At 41.7% G+C, this 18,965-nt stretch overlaps 1 protein-coding gene across 1 annotated transcript in view; it reads right to left on the reverse strand.

Moving 5' to 3' along the window:
- Positions 1 to 16,786, reverse strand: part of CLSTN2 (calsyntenin 2) — a 672,586-nt gene extending 655,800 nt beyond the window's left edge. Inside the window, exon 1 of the mRNA XM_005282521.5 lies at positions 16,326 to 16,786. Within this exon, the coding sequence (XP_005282578.1) occupies positions 16,326 to 16,392 (67 nt within the window). The 5' untranslated portion in view covers positions 16,393 to 16,786. The remainder of the gene's footprint in view (positions 1 to 16,325) is intronic.
- Between the last annotated feature and the right edge of the window lie 2,179 nt (positions 16,787 to 18,965).

Here is an 18,965-nt window from a genome sequence, read left to right on the forward strand (position 1 = left end):
GAGATAAATGTGAGAAGGGAGGGACAGGCAGTAGAAACAAAAGTGAAACTGTTTCAGCAACATATTCCAGAAGTCTTGAGGTTTTTCTGAGTATAGCCTTCATTGATTTGAGATCTACCATACCATTCTCTTACTAGAAGGGAAAACCCAAAATGGCAGCAGGCCGTAAAAGGGACCCAGTTTGGGAATATGTTAATGGAGCTCCTCTACCTGTAGGTAAGACAGGCATGCGTGCAAAATGCAAATAGTGCAACAAAGAAATGCAAGGCCTGCTTGCCCGAATGGAACAACATCATGAGAAGTGTTCCTTCTCAGGAGGAAGCTGCGTTGAAAATGATTAAAGGAACATGTCTGAACCTGCAGGATCTTCAGGTTGGTAAACATTTTTATTTCATACTTCTTTCTTAAGGACTGCCTATCTTCCTTCTGGACTATTCTTGAATTCTCATGTTTGAGCAAAATATGTAGTTGTTACTCTATGGTACTATTATTTTAGATGTAGTTGTGATAAAAAAATAAATAGCTGAAATAGGCTGATCTTCCTTTACAATTTCACCTTTAAAGTCGTACTGAGTGTCAGTGAATGCAATGAGTAATACTAAATGAGTAGTATTGTAATAATAATTAAATAACTGCATTGACTTATTTTGTTTAGGAGAATCTATCCTTCACATACAGGATTCTGAAGACTATCCATCTTCAATATCACCATCATTTTCTATAGTTTCAGAGTTATCTGCCAATGATAGTGTTTCAGTCACATCGCCATAGTATATCACCTGTAGCAAAAAGAAAAAGAAAAAAAATCTCCTTCATCCAGACACAACCATAGATAAGTTTGTGATAAGAACCAGCAGATTACAAAAAGAGGTAATTGATGAAAAAAATGCCCGGTTTGTGTTATATCCTTGGGGGCAACAGTTTTAGGAAGAAATCACTTGAGACACAGAGAGCTGTAAACTTTGAAAGCGGCCATTTATTGCCACACACTGAACTAACCAAAAACCAGCCAAAACTGGCTGGGCTATCCCCTCATAATCTAACTCAGTTTCCATAGCAAGAACAAGATTCTATTATCACGACAACCAAATACACAACAGTTTATTTATGAAACAAACTCTCCTTTCCATATGGTTGAGAACCCACACTTCATTAACATGGTTCGGTCATTAAGACCAGGATACAGTCCACCCAACAGAGCAGATGTTGCAGGCAAATTGCTGGATAAAGTGTATGAAAGAGAAACTGAGCAGTGTGCAAAAGTTCTAGAGAGTAAAATTGTTAACCTGAGTCTTGATGGGTGGAGCAATGTCCACGAAGGTCCTGTTGTATGTGCTTGTGTGACAACAGAAGAAGGGAATGTCTCCCTTACAGAAACAATTGATACATCAGGAAATGCACACACAGCAGAATACTTACATGTAGTAGCAGTAAAAGCTCTAACAAACTGTGGGAAAAAAATTCAAATGTCTAGTATGTAGCTTGGTCACAGACAATGCTGCAAATGCATCCAAGATGAGAAGAAATTATTTAGAAGAGTGAAGAGAGTCCCAAGCTAATAAGGTGCAGTTGCAGTGCTCATATGATGCACCTCCTAGCCAAAGACTTCGGTGTTCCAGAAACAAATGATAATGTTGTTGAAATTGAAAAAATATTTCCATAACAACCACTTTGCAGCAGCTGCTCTGAAAAAAGTGGGAGGAACCAAGCTAATTCTCCCACAAGACGTGCGATGGAACTCAGTAGTGGACTGTTTTGAGCACTATATCAAGAACTGGCCTAATCTGATGACAGTTTGTGAACAAAATCGTGAAAAAAGAGATGGCACTGTCACAGCCAAATTTCTCAACACTGGGCTTAAGAGAAATGTTAAACACATGTTGAGTACCCTGAAGCCTATTTCTGTAGTCTTGAACAAAATGCAGGGAAATAGCTGTTTATTGCTGACGCTGTTGAAATTTGGAAGGAACTGAGTGAGATCTTAAAAAGAGAAATATGCAATGACAGAGTTAAATTACAAGCATTAAAAAAAAATGGGACAAGCACTATTTCCAGCTCATTTTCTTGCAAATATTCTCAATACTCCGTACCAAGGTCAAACCTTAACTGCTGAAGAAGAGGAGTTGGCTATGACATGGACATCCAGCAATCATCCCTCCATAATGCCAAATATAATAAACTTCAGAGCGAAGGGTGAACCATTCAAGAAATATATGTTTGCTGATGATGTTTTAAAGAAAGTCACACCAGTGAAGTCTGGAGACAAATGTGAGAAGGGAGGGACAGGCAGAGGGACAGAAACAAAAGTGAAACAGTTTGAGCAGCGTATTCCAGAAGTCTTGAGATCTACCATACCATTCTCTCACTAGAAGAGAAAACCTATAATGGCAGCAGGCTGTAAAAGAGACCCAGTTTGGGAATAAGAAGCATTCAAGAAATCATGTTTGCTGATGATGTTTTAAAGAAAGTCACACCAGTGAACTGGTGGAGGTCACTTAAGCACTTGGATTCAGAGACTGTTGACGTGATAATCTCACTTTTAAGAGCAGTAGCTTCTTCTGCCGGCATAGAAAGAATATATTCTTCCTTTGGACTAATTCATTCCAAATTGAGAAATCATTTGGGACCTGAAAAAGCAGGAAAGCTTGTTTTTCTTTTCCAGATTATGAACAGGAAAATGAAGACGACTGAGTTAGCTGCAGAAGTCAATATTTTAAGTTTCTCATGTTGACCTGGCTGACATAGTCAATTTAATTTTTTTTTTTTTTAATATTTCATTTAACTATTTTAGTTAAAAACAATGTTAACAAAACCAAACCTGAGTTTAAAAAACTTGAATGTTTAACTAAATTCAAAAATCCATATGCTTGTTTTGTTAAAATATTATATGTTTGCTGTTGAAGAAAAAAATACAGAATACATAATGTTAAATTGTTTCATTTAACTAAAACAATTTAAATGTCTGTCTGGTGATGTTCTCCTCCTAATACAGCATGGGAAGAAAAGGGGACATGCCACCACTAGTTTAGCTCACAATTGGACAGTTTAAGATGAGTTGGATCTTTTGAATCAAGGTCAGTCCTCTAAAGAAAGGAATAAAGTCAGATATTATAATTAGGTCTCCACTTCTTTAGGCTTATCACGCAAACAAACAAACAAAATCCATGGAGTTACCTAAGGAGCAGTTCTGTAAAGTTGTTACGTTTCTGCTGAAAAGGGTGAAAGCAGGAGGAACCATTCTTGGAAGTTTCTGACAAGAATGCTTTATCAGCAGAGCCCTGAATACAGGGCCAGAGCTTCAGCTGGTATAATAAACTGGCATAGCTCCACTGAAGCCCATGGGGCGAAGCAAATTTAAGCCAACTGATGATCTAACCCGTAGTTTAAAATGCACATTTTCATATCTGATTATTGATAAAACACTAACTTCTTGATTCAAAATAAACTTCAGAAAACAGAACTGAAAAGAAGAATTTACAAACCTGTGTAAAAAGGGTCACACCTAATCTTGGAATTCCAAACTAGTACATTGGTATAACTGTATTAGTATTCACTGAGTGTCCTGTTACACACACTAAGAACTCCTTACATCCAAAGCTAAAGTTTATTCTTAAACTTTGACACAACAGAACTGCTCTGCCCCAGGATATAACTTCTTTTAATATCTGAAGCAGTAAATATTCAATTGATAAAAAGTCAGCATTATCTGAAATCTTCCAGCAGAAACAAACAGTCTCACCCCAAAAGTCTGTTAAACTAGAGAGGAGAACTTTTCACAACTGTGATGTTGTCCAGAATAAGTCTTGAACTGTTACCCCTCAGACTATTTACAGTCCCAGAAACAATTTTTCTGCCTACAACTGCCTATGCCTTTAAATGCAGTAAAACAATGGAACAGTTACACTGTGACCTTTACATTTTTATATACACAGCTGTTCTGTTTAAATTGGTTTTAAAGAAGAAAACCACTGAAAAAGCCTAACTACGTTACCATGTGCTCTTTTCTATTTCTGACACCAAATGTACAATGTGAGGGTCTCCTATCTTAGCTAGAATTTATGCTCCACTTGGATAATGCAGACTTCCTAAAACAGCTCAGCATAAATCAGGCTAGTTTTAGAGTCTCTGTACTTTAGTTCACAATAAAAGAGATCTAGGTTGTATTAACCACGATCTTAAAAGTTTATTTCTTCTTCCTGAGATTGGCAAACAGTAGTGAGTATGTTGCTATTCAACTTCAGTTGTTGGGATATTTTAACTCTGCCCTTTAAAAAAAACTATTCTAAATAAGGTTGCCATGCAGCTTCCTCATAAATATCACTGCCTGTGGCTCTGGTGCATTCTGTCCTACATTTAACTCTGGCAGTACCCTGGGACAAATAAAGCTCAACAGAAGATGGTAGACAGCACCTTTTTCTGCTAACCATCTTGCAGTCCCTTTTAAGTTTATTATGGCCCTTGCATAGGCATATGCAACACTTAAGAATTTGGTCAAAATCAAAATCCACTAACAGTGTGACCTCAGGTCAGTAGTCTGTTTTAAAATAAATAAATAAATAAAAGTCAGTTGGACAATATACCGGTACTTACAAATGAGATCTCATTAAATGACACTTTTGCTTTTTTTATAACCATTCTTAGAACATTCAGTTAGCAACAGAAAGGAACTGGGGGGAATAACAGCTGCAAAACTAGCAACAGCAGGAAGGCTGTGTTAACTTGTAACCATGCTTCTAATGATGACTACATTTGACCTAGGTAGCTCAACTACAGAATAAACACTTCATTTAATGTTCTCAAATCAGATTAAAACTACTTTTGGAAGAAAAAAGTAAAACAAGAACTTCTCCCATTGGCTTAATGAAAGCAGTTACATCAGCTAGAGCAGAGGTGGGCAAACTATGGCCTGCGGGTCACATCCAGCCCGCGGGACCATCCTGCCCAACCCTTAAGCTCCGGGCCGGGGAGGCTAGCCCCCGGCCCCTCCCCTGCTATCTTCTCACCCCCACAGCCTCAGCTCGCCGTGCCGCCAGCGCTCGGGTGGTGTGGCTATCGGTCCTGCTGCTCTGAGTGGCATGGTAAGGGGCGGGGAGAGAGGGGGTTGGATAAGGAGCAGGAGATCCCAGGGGGCAGTCAGGAGACAGGGAGCAGGGGGGGTTGGATAGGGGGTGAGGTCCCGGGGGACAGTCGGGGGTGGATAGGGGGCGGGGGCCAGGCTGTTTGGGGAGGCACAGGCTTCCCTACCCGGCCCTCCATACAGTTTTGGAACCCCAATGTGGCCCTCGGGCCAAAAGTTTGCCCACCCCTGAGCTAGAGGCATAGGGAAGTCAGTTGCAAAGGGCAGGTTCTCTACTGTTGGCATTACTGAAGCTACTTGGATAGCATGGAAAGCTTTGCAGTGAAGGAAGAACTGTTCATGTTTGCACAGAGAAGCATAAACTACACATCTAGGGTGAAATCCTGGCCACACTGAAGTCTGGCAAAACACCCATTAATTTCAATGGGTCCAGGATTTTGTCCATGAATGCCAAACATCAAGAACTGATATAAACAATAGAATTAACTTCTGCCATTCTGTCTGGCCATCCTTGGCAGTCATTATAACCATTAAAATGAGTTGAAATTCAAAACATGCTTTATTACACCCAACTCATAAAAATGCTTTAGAGTTTACTCCCCAGAATTACAGGCTGGCTCCTGATCTATGGCTCAAAAGATACTGGGGATGTACTAGCCCAACTGGCCAGGTATGCCACTTGCTCACCAGTCTGAATGATGTTGAGGATGTTCAGGCTCAAAGCATAAGGAGGACAGAGGGAATCTGAACCCATTCTTCAGGCAAGTTAGATGTAGGTGCTTAGAGAGAACCAATGCAAATATTCTCCCCACTCCATGCAATTATAGTCCTCCGCTGATCCCAAGCTTCTGTTTCCCTGCACTGAGACCAAAGGGGGAGAGAGGGGTTGCCAGACTGCTCCTCTGTCTCTGTCAGCAAATCATTCAAACTCTGGCTGTCATTCAACTGGAAAGGAGTTTGACTCTGCTCCCGAGTCTGGAATGAGACATGTGGTATCTCTTCAGCAACACCCCTCAGCACCCTCAATGGCATATATGGCAGTCAGGGGCAGATTCACAACATCTGCAAACAGAAAGGAGCCACCCCAGGTGGGGAGTTAATCATCCTCCCTTAGGATTCATAATTTCTTCCATGGCTACAGAACTCGGGCATGTCACCCAGCCCTGCAGGGTTCTGCTCCCCAGCAGATACAGGGTTTGAGATCTGGTCATACAAAAGGGGTGAACTAAAAGAAATATTAGTAAATATACAAATAGAAACACACAAAGACTAAAGACAGACTTTATCATATCTCAGTCACACGGGGTGGGATTTTCAAGGAAGTTGATGTTAGTGAGGATCCCAATTCCCATTAAAGATCAATGAGATTTGGGACCCAACTCCCTTTGGCTCTTTTGAAAATATCAGCTATTGAGAATTACAGGAGATTAACAGTTATTTGTGTGGGGGTTAGTTTTTTGGGTGTTTTTTTTTTTTTTTTTTTTTACATTTTATTGATGTCTTATTGATTTTAACATCACTATGAAATTGTCCATAGTTTTGAATCTATTCTATTAACAACATTTTAACAGTTTATGCATTTTCTGCAACTTTCCCCCAAACCAACTACTGTAGTCAACATATAACCACATGTGGCATACTTGTGATGCAACATGTACATCAAAAACTAGAAATAAACCACTGAAAGCAAATTCCCCCTGAACTAAGTATAAGGAATTCATTTTTACATACATCTTTTAAATATTTAAATCAAGTATCTATCTCCCGCTTCCTTTTTATTCCTTAATCCAACTTCTATCTAGCAAATGCACAATTCAAAAAAGAAAAAGAAAAAAAAAATCAATTCTTTCAAGTGTTAGACCTCTACACAAACAATGTTTGATGCCAAACAATGAACTGTGCAACTGTCAACCATAACTATTAGCATATTTAAAGAAAATCCACAACATAAAACTGAATATAAAGCACAAGTCCTCAGACTGCAGTTTCATAGTGATTCAAAGGAAACTGGATTACCTAACTAGAATTTACCAAGCAATACTAAAAAGCAGGCAGAGTGTCATACCTTCAGTAGGAGAGACTATTCTGAAGAAACATCAGACATCTAAACAATGAGTCCCCTGATACATTCCCAATCAAATATTCTTTGCACAGCCAAGACTAGCACTTAAATCAATGAAATGTTTGAATGCACCATAGATATTGAACTCTTCATTTGGATTTGGGCCATTTCCTATACACCTCTACATTATTTGTGTGTGCTTACACTATATGTATACATATAATGCAGTACTGTGGTGCAAGAAGGAGCAAGAGGCACAGAGATGCATACATGGTTACAGAAGTAAGTGTTTTATTTGTAACAACATCCTAGAAGTGACAAATATGTCACTGTATCCAGAAGTAGGGTTGCCTATACAAATTAACTCTTTAAACAGCTTGATTTTCATTTACTTCAATGGATTTTGGATCAGGCATTAAATGTCTTCCAATACAGCTCCCTTCTATTAACTTTAGAGACACCCCTCCCCCAAATCATAACCACTTACATATATTTTATTTTTAAAGAATCACAGCTAACATATTGAAATAGAAAAGCCCGGTGAGATCCAACTATAAACTTCAACTGAAAAACATTTCCTTTTCCTTTTGGTGGCAGGAACAGCTGTTTCCTATTTGATGTTAGTCTTGGTCTTTTTCTCCCTAGGTCTGTGGATTTGGTTTGTGGGGGGAGGGGATTCCACCCTTTTGTGTTTATTATTTTTGTCTTATTTGACTTGCACTTTCCACATCCTCTGGCTCAGATTTCTCCTGAAGGGCTGATTCATAATTCACAGATTCTTAATCAAAGTAACTAGACAGTTTGTCTTTTCCAAGATCACATTCATCATAAGATTGTCAATGGATCTGTATAGTACTTATTACAGTCTTGCCAATATACCACACAAGCTTTGGGTGTGTGGAAAGGAAGCATTCTGTAAGCTCTCAAGTGAGCTGGACTTCTTTAAACTCAGAGTGGAATTAAAATCTTTGCTACGGACCCTCCAACTTGCATTCAGCAAATGAGCTGCCTTTGCTCTCATAGGCCACAACTCCCACACTGCAAGAGGCTTTCCAATTAACTGAACAAGGCTGCATCACCAATCTGTTCAATTTGTTGTTGTATCCACTACTAGGCAATGTTTACAGTCTTCAGTAAACTGCTCCAGTATATAGAAGAGAAGATGCTACTTCATTCCCAACACTGCCACAGTCACATACTGGTAATCTGCAACCATAGTTATTGCGGACATCTCTCCCACACCATGTGCGCTACCTAGATCCCTTTTTACAGCTGTCAGGTTTTTAGTCTGAGCAGGAATGCTGGGAAACTTTATCATATCTTCCACATGCAGCTTCTTACTTATTGTTACCTGTCCCCAAAGTATTCTGTTGGAGTTGCTGTTTTGTGTTTGAGGTTTTTTTTATTTCAAAACAAAAACAAACAAAACCCTTAAACATCATTGTATCAAAAGGGATAACTCAGTTAAGTGACTGCAATGTCACTTCTGAGCATACTCAGTAGCATCCACTGCCATTTTTAGCAATGCCGAATAAAGCTCATCCCCATTTGTCACATCACAATTCACAGTCTCTGTTTGGCCTGACCCAAGGGCTGCTGTGCTCAGGCTGCTATTGGACAATTTGCATGAAGGAAATTGTAAAAATCTCATTTTAAAAAACTACACATAATTCACAATCCTCCAGAGTCAAACAACAGTGGTGAATTTGACTCAAGCCAAATCTCACTGTAATTGAGACTTTAGAATTAGTCTATTTTAAATTGTAATTGTGCAGCTTTAAAATTGCATTAAAATATTTTGGAGGTTAGTAGTCAATTATTAGCTATACTTACCAGGGAGGGAGGAGAGAGGGAAATAGTTTAATATAGAAACAACACATTTTAGTCTCAATTTTTCTATTTTTGTACCACAGTGGGGAAGTTTTTTCCAGTTAATGAAGTGTTAGCCTTTCCACGGAGCCACTCTGCATGTGCTGGGCAAGCTATACTTTGCCATTTTCTCAGCATAACCCTCTTGGATATAGTTAAAGCAGTAAAGAACCACTTTGAGGCAAATAAGGTGAGATGGAGGTTAGAATCCAGGAGACAAAGAATACACAGCATAATGAAAGGGGCAAGGGAAAGGCTTTTGAAAGCTAGAACCAGGCTTTTTTAAGCATCATTCCAAAAATGTCTTCACCATATGATACAGAAAAAGTCTACAAGATAAATTTGTCAGCTGCATTAAGGATAGATTTCTCTAATATTTCTTATCAAATATGTTCTCCGGTGTTCAGTAACCAACTATGAATCTTATTTTTTTGCAGAAACTATGAAGCAGGCAATTAGATATAGTCCTAACATAGGGCAAAGTGTTTTTACTCTTTACCAGCTATACATGCTTAGAGCCAGTTTCCCCATTCTGCTTTGATTCCAGTGTCTAATGGTTGTGAGGGAGGATTAACCATTGATAAATTTTTTTCCAGCTAAGTGTTTCTCTGACAGTAAACAACCAAAACAAGGTGACATTGTCTCTGACAACTGCCATGCAACTTCCATGCTTTTCGGCAGAGGGGCAAGTAGCTGATCTTTAAAAAGTGATGAAAGCAAGACTGAAACCAGTCTACTAAGGTTCAAGCGTGTAATTTAGAGATAGGCGACAAGGAGCTGTTCTCCAGGCTATAAATATTTTCCTTGTACTCCCATGAGGAACGCCATTACAAGAAAGGCAAGGCTGTGATCCCACGCTGCATTCAACACCAACCAACAATGGCTGGTGACAGGAGGGAGAGCACACTTGACCGGGTACAGCAATACTTCATTCCTAGTATATGTTTGTAAAGTGCTTTGAAAGGCTTGAACAAAAGCATGAAGCACTGGTTCTTGGCTGAGATTATCTTCCAATGTATGCAATAGGAATGATATAGGTATGAAATGGGTATCATGTAAACTGAATCAGGATAAGCAGCATCAAATCTAACCAGGCTCAGAGAAATTAACTCCTTCTATATCATACGAAATTAAATGCTGTCATAAGAGCCATTTATATTGAAATATCTAAACAATGGAAGTAGCATCAAATACTCTGATTTGTTTTCTGAGAATTCTCAATCATTTCACTATCCTAACATACACGGTATCTGAATTATACACATTTTTTAATCTTTGACATATAAATTTGCTTTTATAGCCACCTTTTCCTCCAGAGATCTCAATTTGCTTTATAAAATATTCTTATCCCCATTTTACTGATGGAGAAATGGAGGCAAGGAACATTTATATGACTTGCCCTAGGCAAATCAATGGCAACATCAGGAATAGAACCAAGCTTGGTTGATTCCCAGGCCTCTGAGTTAATCGCTGTACCAATGCTGCTCCTAAATGTACTTTGGATGGAGAAAAAGAAAGAATGTTTCTGTTTTGCATATGCATTTGTACTTTGAATTTGTATGGTAAGAGAAAGTTTCACCATTACCTAGTACAATAGTTGTGTAGAACCCACAGTTTCTAAATAATCATGTCAAAATATTCATAGCACTGTACAAATATTGACTAATTGACTAATTCAGAAATTAGAATAAGAACACAAGAACGACCATACTGGGTCAGACCAATGGTCCATCTAGCCCAGTATCCTGTCTACCAGCAGTGGCCAGTGCCAGGTGCTTCAAAGGAAATGGCCAGAACATGAAAATTATCAAGTGATCCAACCCCTGTCGTCCAGTCTCAGTTTCTGGCAGTCAGAAGTTATGGGACACCAAGAGCATGAAGTTGTGTCCCTGACTGCTGCTGCACATTGAGCAAATGCTTTCAGGCAACTAGCCATAATGACTCCAAGATTCTTTGAGTGAAAACAGTTACTTTAGACACCAATACTTAATATGTATAGTTGAGATCATATTTTGCCATGTGCATTACTTTGCACTTCAACATGGAATTTCATCTACCATTCCGTTGCCCATTCACCCAATTTTGTGAGATCCCTTTGTAACTCTTCACAGTCTGCTTTGGACTTAACTATCTTGAGTAGTTTTGTATCATCTGCAAACTTCACCACCTCACTATTTGCCCCCTTTTCCAGATCATTTATGAATATATTGAACCTGACCGGTCCCAGTACAGACCTCTGGAGGACACTGCTGTTTACCTCTCTCCACTAGGAAAACAGACAATTTATTCCTACCCTTTGTTTCCTATCATTTAAGCAGTTACTGATCCATGAGAGGACCTTCCTTCCAATCCCATAACAGCTTACTTTGCTTAAGAGCCTTTGGAGTGGGACCTTGTCAAAGGCTTTCAAAAAGTCCCAGCACCCTATATCCACTGGCTCATTTTTGTCCACATGCTTGCTGACCCACCTCAAAAGATTCTAGTTGATTGGTGAGGCATAATTTCCCTTTCCCATGTGGCCTTTCCCCAGCATATCATGTTCATCTATGCGGTCTGATAATTCTGCTCTTTACTGTCATTTCAACCAATTTGTCTGGTACTGAATTTAGGCTTACCAGCCTGTAATTGCCAAGATCGCCTCCGGAGCCTTTTTTAAAAATCAGCATCACATTAGCTACGCTCCAGTCATCTGCTACAGAGGCTGATTTAAGCAATAGGTTACACACCACAGGTACTAGTTCTGCAATTTCATATTTGAGTTCCTTCAGAACTATTGGGTGAATAGCATCTGGTCCTGGTGACTTATTACTGCTTAATTTATCAATTTGTTCCAAAACCTCTTCCGCTGACACCTCAACCTGGGACAGTTCCTCATATTTATCACCTAAAAAGAATGGCTCAGGTGTGGAAAACTCCCTCACATCCTCTGCAGTGAAGACTGATGCAAAGAATTCATTTAGCTTCTCTGAAACAGCCTTGTCTTCCTCGGGAGCTCCATTAGCACCTTGATCATCTGGTGGTTTCAATGACTGTTTGGCAGGCTTCCTGCTTCTGATGTACTTAAAATTATTTTTGCTGTTAGTTTCTAGTTACTCTTCAAATTCTATTTGGACTTGCCTTTACACTTTACTTGCCAGAGTTTGTGTGCCTTTCTATTTTCCTCAATAGGATTGGACTTCCACTTTTTAAAGGATGTCATTTTGCCTCTAACCACTTCTTCTACTCTGTTGTTTAGCCATAGTGGTGGTTTTTTGGTCCTCTTACTGTTTTGTTTTTTTTAAATTGAGGTATACATTTAGTGTGAGCCTCTATTACCATGATTTTAGAGTTTCCATACAGCTTGCAGACATTTCACTCTTGTGACTGTTCCTTTTAATTTCCATATAACTAGCTTCCTCATTTTTGTGTAGTCCTCCTTTTTGAAGTTAATGCTACTGTGGTAGGTTTCTTTGGTATTTTCCGCCCTATAAGAACGTTAAATTTAATTATGTTATGGTCACTACTACTGAGCAGTTCAACTATATTCATCTCTTGAACCAGATCCTGTGCTCCATTTAGGTTAAATCAAGAATTGCCTCTTCCCTTGTGAGTTCCAACACTAGCTGATCCAAGATGAAGTCATTTATGATGTCTAGATATTTTTATCTCTGCATCCCATCCTGAGGGGACATGTTCCCAGTTAATATGGGGATGGTTGAAATCCCCATTATTGGGTTGTCTGTTTTTGTAACCTTGCTAATATCCCTGAGCATTACACAATCACCATCTTGATCAGGTGGTTGGTAGTATATTCCTACTCCTATATTCTTAATATTCAAACATGGAATGTCTACCTATAGAGATTCTGGAGTACAATCTGAATCATTTAAGATGTGTATGATATTTGACTCTATGCTTTCTTTCACCTATAGTGCTACGCCCTCCCCCTCCTCCCAGCAGGAGCATACTCTGACATTTCTATATATTGTGTACCATGCCCCATTTATCATCATCATTCCACCAAGTTTCTGTGGTGCTTAATATATGAATATCCTCATTTAATACCAGGAACTCAAGTTCATTCATCTTAATATGTAGATATCTTAGATATCTAGTATATTAGATCTTCCTATGAAATTCTCAAACATTTTTGTTGGGGAGGTGGGGGGGAGAGTTCAGGCTTATGCCTTTGTTGGAAGCAAAATATGAAGTATCTGTCCCTTTGGTTTTGCTGTTTTCATGTTGCTCGCAGTCATATCAGATGTAGCCACATAATGCATTTGCCAAGTGGGACTCAATGTTCCATTGATTTGGAAGTGTCCTGTAAGTTTTGCACATATAACTAATTAAATTTTGTATCAAATGTTCCCCTTGTTATTTAGATCACTGAGATGCTTGCTGCTGTACTTAAAATAGGATTACAGTGGTGTTTATGTTGCTCAAAGATTCCAAATAAGAGTTGGATTCCAACAGTGCAACTGGTGAGATCCCACAAGATATTCTGGATCTTTTATTAAGATTGACTGAGCATTTCAACAACCAAATATTAAAATTAGATAAATAATTGTAATGATCTGCCTTATGCACAGATTTGTGGGGGGCAGAGGGAGGAAGTGAAATGGCATTAGATTTTTATTTGTTCCTACTTGTGTGCCTGTGTGTTAAAATGTACTGAAAAACCCTTCCTAGGCACTAAGTGCTAACATTTGAAGGCTTCACAGATTAGGGAACAGATCCTGCATCTTCCAGACACTGTGGAGAATTTAGCAACAACTCAACTGTATGCATGCAGCTCCAAATAACCCAAAAAGTAGCATCCATTAGTCTTACTGAATGAACAGGAGAAGGGCTGCTGATTTCAATGATCTCCTCTCTCATCTCAAAACCTTCTGTGTTTTAATCTAAAAATGTGGGCACTGTGCCACTAGAATAGTTGAGCTATGGAGAAACTCTGAATAATGGTCATAGATTGTCTGTGCTACCCCCTACAGCAAGATGCACAATCACAAAAGGCATACAAGCTGCGTACAAAGTACATGACATCTTACTAGTGCCTCAAACAAGAAAGCATTCAGCTTCAAGCTACCAAATAGCTTTAAGTTTGAAGCACTAACAAGCCTTTCAACTATGTGCACATAACTGCCTTTTGACTCCAAATCCTCCTCATGTATAGAAATATGAATTCATGGTGCTTTCTTCTTTCTCATCCACACAACCTTTATCTTTCCCCTCTTCATTGATGGAAATGAAAACCAGAGTCTAAAGAGAGAAGTATATCAGATACTAGATGCATTACATGTGACTATATGACACTTTACTGTCTGGTATTTTACCCACAGATTATATCAGATTTTAAATACAAGTCTGGATGCAAAGTAGTAGAGGACAATGCAGGCCATGACAAAAAAGTGTCATTAGTACTTTTAATCAAGTATTAAACATCAATTTTTTTTGTAATTATTGCAGTCCAAAAGTGCTCTTTGCAGCCCTCCAGTGGTTAAATGGAAAGTAGAACTCTTGACAGAAATATAGAATTCAGATATGCCAGTCTGTTGAACTGGCTACAACATTGTAAAAGACGCCCAAGAAGAAACAAAAGCTGGCATATTTGCCAGAAGAAAAGATCTACAACAAGTGGTATGCGAAGTAGGCAAAGAGAAGTAGGTAAAGAGAAGTTTATGCGAAGTAGGTAAAGAGAAGAAGGGAGATATATCCTTGCATTAAAATACATCCCCTTATTGATTATCAAACTTCACAAATACATATATTGAATATGAAATAGAAGTAGCAAGTCCCTTTATATGTACTAAGTTCCTTCGGGCGCCTCTATTTCTGTATATTGAGAGAATCATTTACACTTTTTCCCATATTGAATACAATGTTCCTTGAAATTTACCTGAGTCAGGTGGCTAAATTACAACTGAAGAACCCCCCACAAAAATAATACAAATAACAGGATTTCTGACACGAATACAGTAATTAAATCACTTTTAAATGATCTGAAAGTAAACTAAAGCTAAAGACCTCAAAACTTCTGTTCTGAATCTCTTTGTAAGAGTGAAAAGAAGCAGAACTGCAAGAGAACCATGTCAGGAAGAAAAATCAGATTATTTTTAATGGGCCAAAAGAATCCATAAGTGTCAAATGAGCAGCAGCAAACGGTTGCCGAACCAACATAAAAGCTGAGGTTATTGAAGGATAAATCTAAATAAGCCTCCCACAATCTATATTTAATTATAACAACGGGATAAAAAGAGGGAGCAGACCGAGTTAATTTGGGGTGGTCCCAGCGATTTGATGCTAGAAGGCTTCCCAAAAGAAGTAATTGTTACTACCTTCCCCACACACACCCCAAAACACACTCTTTCCTTTCAGTGTCCCAGTCAGCCCTGACAGTTTGTTTACTTTGAACCAGGAGACATCCCGACGTATTTGAGATCCCTCAATACGACTGTGTCTTTTTAGCTAATAGATGCAATCGTGATCTCCAAACCGGAACGGTAATCGGAAAGTCGCGGTAAATCTCAGCAGAAATCAGCCTGACATCCTTTCATTTGTCCCTTCCTCCCTCTCACACACTCCCCCTCCACCCCCATGGATGTTTATCTTGTAAAAAAAAAAAAAGTTGCCGTCAACAAGTTATTCAAAAATTGTCCCAGCTCTCCTGCGCACCCAGCAACCTGTCCTCCCCCCGGTACCGTGTAACGCCAGCCCCACCCACTCGGGATTCACCGTAAGCAGGCGGTGGGTAGCTCAGTCACGTGAGTAAGCTTTTTGCTGTGGTCTGGCTCCCGGACTAGTGGCTTGGTCTCCGACCTCTCCCCTTGGAGCAAACGACCCGAGGCCGCCAGACTCTTCCTGGAGAGCACATGCTGGGGAGCCGGTGAACACCCCCCGCCCACCCCAGGCTAAGCCAAGCCCAGCGCTCCAGCGGCTCCTTGTGTCTCCAACTTTCCGCGGCGTCCCCTCGGCGGTGGGTCGCTCCCCACACCCGCACTGACTTCACACCATGCACAAGCAACGTGAGGATTTTTCTCGGGGGAGGGGGACATGTGCGCGGCATTACTAGCCCAGCTGCTCCCCTCCGAGCCACCCTAGCGACCTGAGCTCCTTCGAGCAGGAGGGCGACCCGCCCAGCTGTACCGGGCTCTCTCTCCCGGCACGCCTGGCTGCCGCCGCGAGCCCCCAAACTTGTGTCCGCTTTTTGCCGGATCCTGGGCGATCCCCACGCCGCAGGCACGGAGGTCAGGGCAGCCAAGTGTCACCTTCCCCGCGCGCGGCCGCCAGGGCATCCCCCAGCCCCGGCAGGCTGCCGGGAAACTTCGCCGCGCTACCCACCTTTAGCGGCCAGGAGGCTCCCGACCCCCAGCAGGAGCAGCGCCGACTCCCAGCGCAGCCTCAGCATCTCCGGGCTGCTCCAGGCAGGTGGGGACTCTCGGTTCCTGCCAAGACGTGAGCGCCACCAAACGCTGGGCTGCTGGGGGCTCCCCTCGGCTCCTTCCGCCCGCCTCTCCCGTGAGCCGCCTCCAGGTGCGAGCAGTGCTGGGGGTGGTGGGCTGCTGCGGCGGCGGCTGCTGCTGCTGCCTCGCTTGCTGCTCAGTCATTCACAGCCTCACTGGCAGGACCAGAGCAGCGCCAGCTTTCACCCCGGGACTGCTGCCACGTCACAGGGAGGAGATTCATGAATATTCATGAGCAGAGAGCGAGCGAGAACAGCACAGGGTGAGAGGGCCACGTTCTAGCCCGGAGCCCTGCACACACACAGCGGAGGGGAGAGAGCCGGAGCTGAAGCGCAGAGACAGCCGGGGTCCACCCTTCTGCGCGCTTACCCACACCGGCAGCTGAAGCAGAGAGAGCAGCAGGGTTCCAGACTTCCCTTGCCACTTCCACCATCAGCTGCCAGGAGAACCGGTCTGGGGCTCAAGTAGAGAGAGCAGCAGGGTTCCAGACTCCCCCTGCCACTTCCATCACCAGCCCCCAGGTTAAGAGGCTTGGGGCTGGAGCAGAGAGAGCAGTGGGGTTCCAAAGGCAGACACATCTGGGGAATGGAACAGAGTGCAGCAGAGACGGAACCCTTCGCACCTGTGCCCTTTACACACACACACACACACACACACACACACGAAGCAGAGTAGGGGGTAAAACGGATAGACGAGGGCTCCAGTCCAAGCCCCTCTCGACACCCAGACGCCCGTACAAGGATGGGACAGAGGATAGAATAAAGAGTGGGAGGAGTCCAAACCTGTCCCACTCTCCTCCCCTACCTTATTCTCTTCCCATCTTCCCCCCCTCCACCCCCCCCCCACACACACTGGAACAAAGGATATAAAAGCCTTCCCAGCTCTTCCCTTCCTACCCCTACTCCCCTCAGGGAAGAACGGGGGAGGGAGAGACATGGGGACCTTGTGGAAAGGGAGCTACAGAAGCAAGAAAGAGGAGTGGGAACAAGGAGATCTGAGAGGCAGAGCAAAGAGGGAAGAGTGGGGACCCAGAGCACATCTGGTAGGGGATCAAGCAACAAAAGTGGGATTTCATGTCACAGAACAAGGAGGACCATCATGGATGAAGAGACCTAGGGGCTAGAGCAGTATAAGAAGTCAGAGACCAACAGGGGATCCTGCAGGAGTAAATAAATAGTGAGTGATAGCTGGGTATGGAAATAAAATGTGAGATTTGGGGGTGGGATAACTGGGCTGCTTTCAGGGAATGAGACCTGCTCTAGAATAGCCAAGGTACACTGCTGGAATGGGAGAGAATAGCTGGGAAGCTACTTGAACCTAAGACTCCAACAGCTCCGCCATAACCACTGGGCTGTAGAATCAGCCTCTGGGCTGCTTTCAGGGAAGAGAGGGAGAATGGAGTTACAGAGGAGGAAAGAACGAGATAAAATGGGAATGGACCTGGTCAGAAAGAGGAGTGTTTGGGGGAAAACAGGATGACAAGGAGAGAGAGGAGCTGGAAAGTAGGGGGAGAGGCAACATAGGAGGGAAGAAGCAGGGGCTTGGGAGAAGACAGAGTGATTTATGAGACGAGGATGGGGAAAATATGGGGCCTAGGGATATAGGGTGGAGGGTTCTCATGCTATGGGGGGGAGGTTCTTTGTCCCTTCTTTCATCCCTCCCTCCCCCCACAAAAAAAACCCCAACCCTCTATGACAACTTGATTCCTTCACTAGATAGAATACAGTATTCCAAACCCTTTTCTCCTTCCCCTTCCTCCTCCTATTCCTGCACATCCAAGAAGATAGAGTACAGGAGGGTTCCACATCCTTGGTTGAAACCTTCCACTACAGAACCTACTGCTTATCAGGAGAAGATAGAACCACACACTTCACCATTCCATTCCATCCCACACAAACCTTTCCTAAACTATTTATACAGCTATGGGATGAATTGTATTCTACTGCTGCCTTTGGCTATTATATCTAGTGAGTTAGGGCAACTGTTCCCTTCTAATCTCCATTGTGGGGGTAGAAAAAGGAAAGATGATTTAAGGGGGAAAAAAGCAGTAAAGTAATTTGACAGGAAAGACCTGGGTCTAGGGAAAATTCATTTTTACCAATATGTATTTGTCTCTCATCTTTTATTGAAAAAAAGAACTATGACAGGGAATTAGGCTGTGGTAAGCCACTCTACTACTATTAGGTTGGAGTAAACCCCTTAGTCCCTGAAGTGTTAACTGTTTCAAAATAGACTGTTCTGTATGCATAGTAAGGTTTTCCTACAAACACATCATAAGGGCTTTTAGTACATGCTATAAGACTTGATCATGCTTTCTGATACCCAACTGGGAGCACATCAATCCCTATCTTGTAAAATCAGCCATATACACTGCTGCTGATTTTTAAAAGATGCACTGTAGTGCTTATCACCCATCCATCCATCCCTTAGAAGTAAATATTAGTGTGCTGCAGAGAGGTTTACCTGTGTGATACCTTTTAACATTAATGGGAATCACATGGCAAATCTCTGTGTATCT

This window comes from Chrysemys picta, chromosome 9 (genome assembly GCF_011386835.1).
Source record: "Chrysemys picta bellii isolate R12L10 chromosome 9, ASM1138683v2, whole genome shotgun sequence".
Classification (NCBI taxonomy): domain Eukaryota; kingdom Metazoa; phylum Chordata; order Testudines; family Emydidae; genus Chrysemys; species Chrysemys picta.